Here is a 10,315-nt window from a genome sequence, read left to right as displayed (position 1 = left end):
GCATAACCGTCTGTATGGTACTTTGATGTCATACACCGATCGGTCTGCACACGCAAACAAAGCCAAAACCTAGATATTTTAGGCAATATAGAAATCCTGGCCAGGACGCGTCCTGGGAAAATGGCACGTATGGTCACCCTAGTTTATGCAATCTATAACCTCTTGAATATTTAATCCTTTATCACATGAATTTCTGAAATCTGTGATCTTATTAGTATTGTCAGATAAGTTGCTAAGAAATAAATCTATATTAGTGGGTTGATTATTTAAGAGAGCTATACAATTTACTATAGAATTGAGATACAAAGTTAGATACATCCTTAGGGTTCTCATTAGTAGCACCGTTTATTACTAATTTGTTTACAGAGGTTATTTCCCGATTTCGTTTTTCTAAACTGAAAAAATATTTGGTATGTTTTCTCCTGCTTCCATCCATTTTCGTCTTGACCTAACAAATGCACCTCACCATTTAGAATGGTTGCTGATGAAGCGCACTTACAATAGGGATGGGCATATCGATACCGATACTGACGCGAGTATCGAAAGTATCGATACTCAAGCAAAAAATATCGATACTAAGGTGCATTTTATTTACCGGCCCAGATGTATGGATAATCAAGTAATCCTAAATTGTTTCAGTCCAGTAATTGTTTACTGTGAAATATTACTAACAATATAAAAGTTATTCTTAAGTTTTACTTACCGCTACTTATCCAGTAAACTGCAGTAAATTGTTTACAATTCTTTTTTTTTCCCCCAGGAGTTTTTTATTTTTTTATCAAGTATGATAGGCTATTGAAGAATTTATAGGGTTAAACACAAAGAGCGATAAACTTTGCATGTAATCACATCTAATTTATACCATTCCCTGTTAGATTTTGGCCAGAAGAAACGGAAAAGGAGTCGCTGGAGCAGTGAGACCCCTGATCAGAAGACCGTTATCCCAGGCATGCCCACCGTGATCCCTCCCGGTCTGTCTCGGGACCAGGAGCGAGCTTATATAGGTGAATATCTGAATTCACTGTTATTATAATGTGTGTCTAAGTCATATAGTTTATTAAGTTGCAGAACATTGTGTTTGTGAATGAGGGTTATTCTTTCTACACCCTGACAGCTCACTTTTTGGTCCCAAAACCTGTCGGTTTATTATTTCCTCACAGTTTGCACATCACATGCAGGATGTAATTGCTGAATTTCATTAGTCTGACTTCTTTGGTGATATAATTTAGGCCAGTTAATGGGATAACTGTTTGGTTCTTTGCTAACCACCAATCTGAAAGTCTCAGTGCAAAATGGCCATCTCTGCATGTCTCCAATGACTCCTTATAGGGATGGTTTTCTCAAAGAAGTCAATCAAGCGAAATTCAGCACTTTGCCCCCGTGTTCACTAGAATGTACTAACTCCATCGATGTGCAAAGTGAGGACGTTTTCTTTGTCTAGGAAGCACTGAGGTATTAGTAGCACTGTTTGCGTACCATCTGATGTCCATTAGCAAGAACCCACAGTGTTTTTCTGATGTTGCTGCTTGCTGTGAACTGTCTCCAGCTGCAGGACTCCATCACTGCTCGTGTTTACTATGCAAAATGTCTTAAGTCTAATTTGCCTGCAAAGCATTGCAGGCCCAACATTGAATTGCGAAAGTCATCTCCATCCCCAGTGTCTGAAAGCAGTGTGTAGTAAATTGCTTTCTCATTGCTGTCAGGCACTTGTTTTGCAATGGCATGTGGTGTAGTGTTTGTTCAACTATAATGTGACCTAGACCTACATCTCCTTAGCTAGTCCTTTATTGACACCTCATGTCTCTTACCTACCATCAACCTGCACCATTTAACGTGTGACCTGTGGGGTCTGATTCTCTTAAGCATGTCATAGAGAAATGCATGTGAAAACCCATTAAATGCTTCCATGAGTGATGCAAAACTTTATTTGATTACAGGTCAGTTTTTGGCGTGGCTTGAGGCCTGAGTAAATCTAGTATTTTGCATGAAAAAGAAAACACAATCCACTAAAGGCTGATCTGTTTGTCTGATTATTATTCTAACTGATTAGTATTGGTATCATCTGGTAAGTGGCTGTCGTGACTTGATGAGTGATGAATAATACTGATGAGGTTTGTTAGTGTTGCTAAAAGTTACAGTCCTGTCATTTAATTAGACTGGTGTTATCCTCTAAATATCTTAATTTCAATCTCATTGAGGATGCAGTTGCTCAAGCCACTTAGCCAATACGATTTTTATTTTCTTTAAACCCAACTTTTTTTTCTCCCTTGGCAGGCCTTCATGTTTTGCCACCTTTTTAGCTTGAAATGACTATAGTATGTGAAGTAATATTTTTAAATGTATTCTTGAAATGTGAATTTTAGTAGTTTCACTTCTCGAAGTTGGTGGCATAAAATCGAAAGCCTGTTGCAATGACCCTTTTTCTGAAATAGTTGTTTACTGAAATGCCTCCAGCTTTCTGGATCTTAAATTGGCCAAACCTTCAAATTTTGTAGATTTTGGGGAAATCTACATGGGCTTATAAGAATGCTTTCAAGCTCAAACATTAATGTGTTTTACAGAAATCTGGGTGGGATTTCGATATTTCAGAAAATTTGGATCGAAAGTCTTCAGTTGACCTTGATTCTTAGTGAACTGACAATTACCATGGTAATTGTGTTCTATTCATTGTTTAACTTTAGTCACGTTGAGTTTTACAGTGTACTGTTTCTGCTTTTGTGGGGTTTTTTTTGTTGTTAACCACAATTCTCTCCATCCTTGTTTTTTTTCTTCTTCCTAACCTGATTTCTTCCAGTCCAACTGCAGATCGAAGACCTGACACGTAAACTGCGTACAGGAGACCTGGGAATCCCTGTTAACCCTGAGGACAGGTCGGAATAACGATTTAAACCCACCAACAGTAACATTTCCTTTACCTTTTTAATGCGCCATTTTATGTGAGGCCAGTTCGTAAGTGTACTAATGTGTATGTAGGGGTAAGTGATTGTTAAATGAATAAAGTCTAAATGCCTTGCTCTGAAATGACCTCATATCTTTGCCTTTCTTTAGTTAGAGAATAAACTAAATGTCTTGATTATGAAATTGGCTTTGTTACATGCCTAACGAGTTTTTGAAATGCTTAGCTGAATTTTAGAGAAGCGTTTGGATCGGTTCTGTACAGAGAGGCAAAGATATGACTGAAGGCTATTATGGTAGGATATTGTCATATCAAAGATTAGACTTTCATGTAATTCAGTTAGTGCTGCCAGGTAACTAGTCAATGCTACATACTCTGAAATTAATTGTTTTGCAGACCGTATTATATGACAGTGAAGTTTAACTGTTGACAATACATAGCACCTAACTACCAAAGCCTAATGCGCAATCATATAAGCAATGGAAATCTTGATCGTCTTAAGTAAATGTAATTTTATTCTGTGCTGTTCTTTTAGGTTTTTTTTTTATTGCATGCATTTTCTATGAAAAAATTGTATTATAAAGGCTGGTATAGGTTTTTAAAAAAAGATTCCAGTGTAGTTGTAGTCTAAGGTAGCAGTTTCGGTTTAGCCACTATTTAAGCCATTTAAATGCATTTTGAATTTTATTAGATTATACATTGCATTTTTAATGCCCCTTCTTTCTAACCTCCAAAATGCAGTGTTGACGAAAACAATCGAATCATTAATCCTAAAATCTGAATGGTTGGTTAATTGGATGGTCATTAATGGTTTTCCATAATGGGGCTACCACCATTTTGTTCAGGAACTTCCACAGTATTCCAGATTTCTGCACTGGAAGACCGCTCGGAGGAGACTCCTCTGACCTTTTCTTTCTGGAATAACCATAACCTTAACACTGATCACTTTGGCCACTCATAGACTTCATAAGCATCCAACATAGCAGGAAATGTCATGTTTCTGACGTGAGAGTGTCTTTCTAGTAGCCACACCCCTTGCTCTCTGAACAGCCTTAGGTTCTCCGGCAGAATCTTAATCCGACGTTTTTACACCGCCAACTCTAAAAAGGTTCTTCTCAAAGGTCTATCCACTCCAGGATTTAGGAACGATCGCTCATCAACTTCCAGCTCACAAAACAAAGCTGGGGAGGGTTTCAGCGCTGGAGATATCCCCCCCCCCCCACACTTTTCTCCTCTTCGTGTTGCCTCTCATGAACTTGTCACGCTTGTGTGGCTGTCTTGTTTGAGAGCTGTTGAAGGTTAATATTTAATCCAAATTTATTTCTCTAACCCAAATTCCCCCTCTCGTAACTTTTTTCAAGCACAGAGCCTCATTGTGCAGGTTAACAGGTTTTCAGCACCGTCCAAGGGGAAGGTAACAGTTGGAGTGCTCTGAGAACGTGTGAAGGTTTAGATCAGAATTCAAGAACAGACGCTTTTCAAGTGTGTTGGTTGCCCCGTTTGTCTCAGATATTGGCCCTATTTTTCCATCTCCCACATAATATTGAGACTATAAAGACCCATTTTATTAACATTTGAAAATTCTCTTTGGCGCCAAGTTTTGAAGTCATTTTTAGAAGCTGCCGATGTTCTTATTCTAAGCTTCTAGCTTTTTGATCTGTAGAGTGTTTTCTGCTTTTTTTCAGTGATTCAGTAGAATACGTTTTCGTAGTGAGCCCCCCCCCTTCTCGTCTTTCCCATTAGAACGTGAGCACTCTGGGGCACCCCATGCACTTTTTAAATGACCACAGAACAAGTCAAAACAATGCCAGTCAAGAGTAGGCAAGCAATTGAATGTTAAACTGTTGAGGGTGTAAGTACTGCTTTAAAATTTTGACTTTGTGCTGCATCTTTCTGTTGTTCGTTCTTTTTCACAGATCTCCATCTCCTGAGCCCATCTACAACAGTGAGGGGAAGAGGCTTAATACACGTGAATATCGGACACGTAAGAAACTGGAGGAAGAGAGGCATTCTCTCATTACAGAGATGGTGGGACTGAACCCTGAATTCAAACCCCCTGCTGACTACAAGTATGTCTTCTACAAATGAACTCTCTTTGCTTTTTACCTTCTCTCTGGTTGTGGCGTCAGATATTTACTTGTCAAATGTTTATTTGTTTTTCTGTTTTCTCAGACCACCAGCCACTCGGGTCAGTGACAAGGTAATGATTCCTCAGGATGAGTATCCAGAGATCAACTTTGTTGGGCTTTTGATTGGGCCACGGTGAGTTGCAAGATTGAGCTCTCAATTTATTATTATCTTTTGGCCAATTTGAGTCTCTACGTCAAAGTAACTTCTCTTTGGTCTATTGTTTTTTTCCCTAGTGGAAACACTCTAAAAAACATTGAGAAGGAGTGCTGTGCTAAGATCATGATTCGTGGTAAAGGCTCAGTAAAGGAGGGAAAGGTGGGCCGTAAGGATGGACAGATGCTTCCAGGAGAAGATGAACCTCTTCATGCACTGGTCACTGCTAACACCATGGAGAATGTCAAGAAAGCTGTAGAGCAGGTGAGTCCATTTCAGACATTCTTGTACTTGGAAGTCAAAATAGGTTTTCAGAATTAATACTTGCATCAGAAATCCGTTTAATGAAAATGAATATCTGTCAGACTCAAGAAACATTATATTGCCTCTTAAGTGCTTTCTTTTTGTTCACAGATTCGTAATATCCTCAAGCAGGGCATTGAGACCCCTGAAGACCAGAACGACCTGAGAAAGATGCAGCTAAGGGAGCTGGCACGACTCAATGGCACTCTGAGAGAAGATGATAACAGGTGAGAGACTAGATGCAGATTTGTTGAGCAGCAGGCTAGTAAATGTTAAAGATGTTTGATACTTATCAATGTGTACATTTTTTCCCTCTCAGAATCTTACGCCCATGGCAGAGCACTGAGCCTCGCAGCATCACAAACACAACTGTCTGTACAAAGTGTGGTGGAGCAGGTCACATCTCATCAGACTGCAAGTTTACCAGGTAACCCCAGCCACCAGTGATCAGCAGTGACATTTTTTCCCCTACCAAGTAGTTTACCACCTTCTGGTTATTGTCAAATAAAGTTCAGACAGCACAGTAAGTTTAATGGTATTTCTCTGCTCCTCAGTTCCTTTGCACAACGACCTGGTGAACCACCCCAGTCTGCTCAGGATAAGGCCCGTATGGATAAAGAGTACTTGTCTCTCATGGCAGAGCTAGGAGAGGCTCCAATCCCTGCCTCCAGTGGGGGCCACAGCAATCCTCCCCCTAGTGGACCTCGTCCTGCAGGACCCAACAATAACCAGCCACCACCAGTAAGCCCAAAGACATCCATTTTTCCTTATTGGAGGCCAGTTTCTTCATAATGTGCACACATGCACTACCGGTCAGATATTTTGAGTTGGGAAAAGTTTTAAAAAATATATATTTTGTAATGTTTTTGAAAAAAGTCTCATGCTCACCATGGCTATGTTTATTTGATTAAGAATGCAGTTAAAACCGCAATATTGTGCAGTGTCATTACAATTTAACTCAATTTAACTTTTTTTATATAATTTATTCACATGATAGCAAAGCAGAATTTTCAGCAGCCAGTCTTTAGTGTCACATGATTGTTCAGAAATCATGCTAATATGCTGATTTATTGATCAAGAAACATTTCTTAGTGTTGAAAAGTATTTTTTATTTTATTTTTTTGCATGATGCGATGATGATGAAAACCATGATGCGTTTTCAGGATTGTTTGCATGGAATGTTCAAAGGAGCAGCTTTTATTTGAAGTGTACACATCTTAACTGTTAATTGATTAATGCATTCTTACTTGAATAAAAGCTTTACTAGCGTTTGAAAAACAGAAACCCAAGATCTCAACCTCTCTCAAACACCTTTCAGAATCGTCCTCCTTGGATGAATTCAGGCCCTACTGATAACAGGAATTTCCATGGCATGCACCAGGGTCCTGGTGGCCCTCACAACTTCCCTCCACCAATGCCAAGCATGGGTGGCCCTCCTATGCCGCCAAACCCCAATGGAATGCCTCCACCCTGGATGCAGCCGCCACCTCCTCCAATGAGCCAAGGCCCAGCACCACCCGGACACCCCATGGGTGAGTACAACCTGTGATGTTCAGGATTTCAGTTCTATAATTTCTTCTTAATGGAGCAAATAACATCTCTGGAAGGATAGAGGTACATAACTTGATATTTTCCATTTATATTGGGAACATTTCCCATAAAAATCCAGACTTGCATTTTTATTTTGGAATATTAAAATATGCAATGCTGTCATACTTGGATACTCAGTGTTCCAGAAAGCTAAAACTGTTTCCTTCTCTTGTCTGGTGATCAGGTTTATTGCCGCCACCCATGGGTATGATGCCCCCGCCTCCACCTCCCCCCAACAACCAACCACCACCTCCACCCTCAGGACCTCTGCCACCTTGGCAACAGCAGGCCCCTCCCCTACCACCCACCAGCAGCATGGCAACCAGCGCTCCACTGCCTTGGCAACAGAGTAAGTGTATTACAGTAGTATACAGTTGATGCCATTTAAAGGGTTTCCTTTGCCTCAGACTGACTTGTTTTTTTGTTTTTCCAGATACAACCACCACATCCACCCCTGCCACTGGAAATCTGCCACCCTGGCAACAGCCTCAGCATACGGCCACCTCAGCCACTCAGCCCCCTCTGCCCATGGGCACCCCCTCTATGGTGCCGCCTCCACCTGGGGTCCAACCCCCACTTCCTCCTGGTGCGCCACCTCCTCCACCGCCCCCTCCACCTGGCTCAGCAGGCATGATGTACGCACCTCCTCCCCCACCCCCACCCATGGACCCTAACTTTGTGACCATGATGGGGATTCCCGGAATGCCACCTTACGGGATGCCCCCTGCGCCTCCACCGCCTCCGCCCCAGAGTTAAAGGCTCCGTTTAGTCTCTATGGCCCTGTGACCATGCAGTAATGCCTAAAATATACATCACAGAACTGTACCTAGTTCTGTTCATTTAACAGCTTGATGTGATTAGTTGCTAAAGGTTTATTTTTCTTTTGATTGGCCTCGGTTCAGATTTGTTTCCCATGCTTGGACACAGAAATCGAGCTAGTGAGAGAGACCGAGATTGTGGTTAATTTGTAAATTTGCTTCAATTGTAATGATTTTTAACTGTAGTATTTGATCTGTTGGTTGAATATTTGTTCAAAATGTTGATGTGCAGGGAATGTGTGTTTTGTTTTTGTTTCTGCCAGCCTGCTTTCATGGTTTTTTGTTTTTTTTAACCCTCCAGTGAGTAAAAGTGACTTCTGCTTAAGATTCAGTTAGCAACATTCCAACAGGTGTATAAACAACCATTTACACTCTTAACCAGCTGTGCATTTGTTGCTGCATAGTACATAAAGACATTTATGTCTTCAAGATGTTGTAGATGATTGGCTTACACTATTAGGTGGTCAGTATAATTTGTGCTCACCTTGTATCCCATCCCTCCCAAAATTGTTTTTATTTAAAATAACTTTTCATTAATTGCCTTCCACCAAATGTATTTCAATATTTTTGTAATGAAGCATTCAACTAAATAAACGTTGGCATGGTGTTGAGTTGTCATCTCTCACATTTGTTATACCAGCATCAAGTCTTAACTCAGATTCACTGGTTGATGGTGAGGGTTTTTTCCCTTCCAAAATATGCTGTTAAACCTTTCAAATAGAAGCAATTTGGTTTTTGATTCAAAGATTAAGTTATGTATGCAGTTTTCACTATTCTCTTCTGGATTTAGAGCCTGTTTCCCTGGTCACCACAGCAAGAATGTTTGCGGTCTTCTTCCCCATCTTTCTTTTTCCCAGGTAGTTGCCTTGGTTTTTACTAGTTGTATATGTGGTGTTTTCTTTGTGCTTAACACCTAGTGCTTAAAAACACAAGTTCGTTGTCATACTGCAAAACAAAAGAATGGGTGCTTTAACTTAATATGAAGTGGCTGTTGCTCCGATTTACTTTGACAAAATTGATATTCTTGTTGTGCACAGAGTATATAAGATAAAAGTACAGTCTGAGAATGTGTATTGCAGCTGAACAAGCTAATATGAGGCCACAATAACAAGAACCTCAAGTTACATGGTAGCTCATAGAAGGTTCCTCTGGGAACATTGTAAGCTAGTAATTTGGTTTTTGATGGACATTGACATCAAATTGGTTCATTGCAGGAGTTTATTGCTGTTCAAATTTATTCAAAATGCTCAAATTCTGCGTTGTAATGCATATACAGGTGCATCTCCAAAAATTTGAATATCGTGGAAAAAGTTCTTTTTTGTAACCTATTTCAAAAAGTGAAACTTTAATATATTCTAGATTCATTACATGTAAAGTAAAACATTTAAAAAGTTTTTTTTGTTTTAATTGTGATGATTAGAGCTTACAGCTCATGAAAATCAAAAATCCAGTGTCTCAAAATATTAGAATATTTACATTTGAGTTTCATTAAATGACCATCCCTACAGTATAAATTCCTGGTTATTTCTTGTTCTTTGAAACCACAATAATGGGGAAGACTGCTGACTTGGCGTCATACGTCATTACGCTATTTCTGCGTCATTGCACATGCGCAGTTCTTTCAGTTTCGGGGTACAATCCGATCGAGTGTTTACATGCACTCTCGTATTAGAAAAGGAATAAACCACCCCCTTCAATCCGATCGAAATTTCATTCCGATCGAGCTCAATCGGATCGATTAAGGTGTTTACATGAAGGTTTTTCAGTCCGATTGAGCCGTCAATCCGATTATAAATGGATTATTTAGTTGCATGTAAACGTAGCCATTGACACCCTCCACAAAGAGGGTAAGTCACAGAAGGTAATTACTGAAAGAGGTGGCTGTTCACAGAGTGCTGTATCAAAGCATATTAAATGCAAAGTTGACTGGAAGGAAGAAATTGGGTAGGAAATGGTGCACAAGCAACAGGGATGACTGCAAGCTTGAGAATACTGTCAAGCAATGCTGATTCAAACACTTGGGAGACCTTCACAAGGAGTGGACTGAAGCTGGAGTCAGTGCATCAAGAGGCACCACGCTCAGACTTCTTCAGGAAAAGGAATACCAAGCCACTTCTGAAACAGAAACAACATCGGAAGCATCTTATCTGGGCTAAGGAGAAAAAGAACTGGACTGTTGCTCAGTGGTCCAAAGTCCTCTTTTCAGATGAAAGTAAATTTTGCATTTCATTTGGAAATCAAGGTCTGGAGTCTGGAGGAAGACTGGAGAGGCACAGAATCCAAGCTGCTGTGATGATTTGGGGTGCCGTGACGTCTGCTGGTGTTGGTCCATTGTGTTTTATCAAGTCCAAAGTCAATGCAGCCATCTACCAGGAGATTTTGGAGCACTTTATGCTTCCATCTGCTGACAAGCTTTATGGAGATG

General features: G+C 40.2%; 1 protein-coding gene across 1 annotated transcript; it reads left to right on the top strand.

Moving 5' to 3' along the window:
• Window positions 1–838: 838 nt before the first annotated feature.
• On the top strand, window positions 839–8,296 carry LOC107742321 (splicing factor 1-like; the record flags this gene model as incomplete). Its single annotated transcript, XM_016555242.1, has 11 exons — window positions 839–1,004; window positions 2,795–2,870; window positions 4,813–4,965; window positions 5,069–5,158; window positions 5,260–5,443; window positions 5,594–5,709; window positions 5,802–5,909; window positions 6,037–6,223; window positions 6,801–7,014; window positions 7,257–7,421; window positions 7,506–8,296. Coding segments are annotated over 11 exons (1,782 nt in total), but the record flags the coding sequence as incomplete, so codon positions are not given.
• Between the last annotated feature and the right edge of the window lie 2,019 nt (window positions 8,297–10,315).

The sequence above is a fragment of the Sinocyclocheilus rhinocerous genome, unplaced genomic scaffold (genome assembly GCF_001515625.1).
Source record: "Sinocyclocheilus rhinocerous isolate Xijiao unplaced genomic scaffold, SAMN03320098_v1.1 scaffold75, whole genome shotgun sequence".
NCBI classification, from domain to species: domain Eukaryota; kingdom Metazoa; phylum Chordata; class Actinopteri; order Cypriniformes; family Cyprinidae; genus Sinocyclocheilus; species Sinocyclocheilus rhinocerous.
Note: the sequence above shows the minus strand (reverse complement) of the source record. Positions and strands in the feature narration are given on the sequence as shown.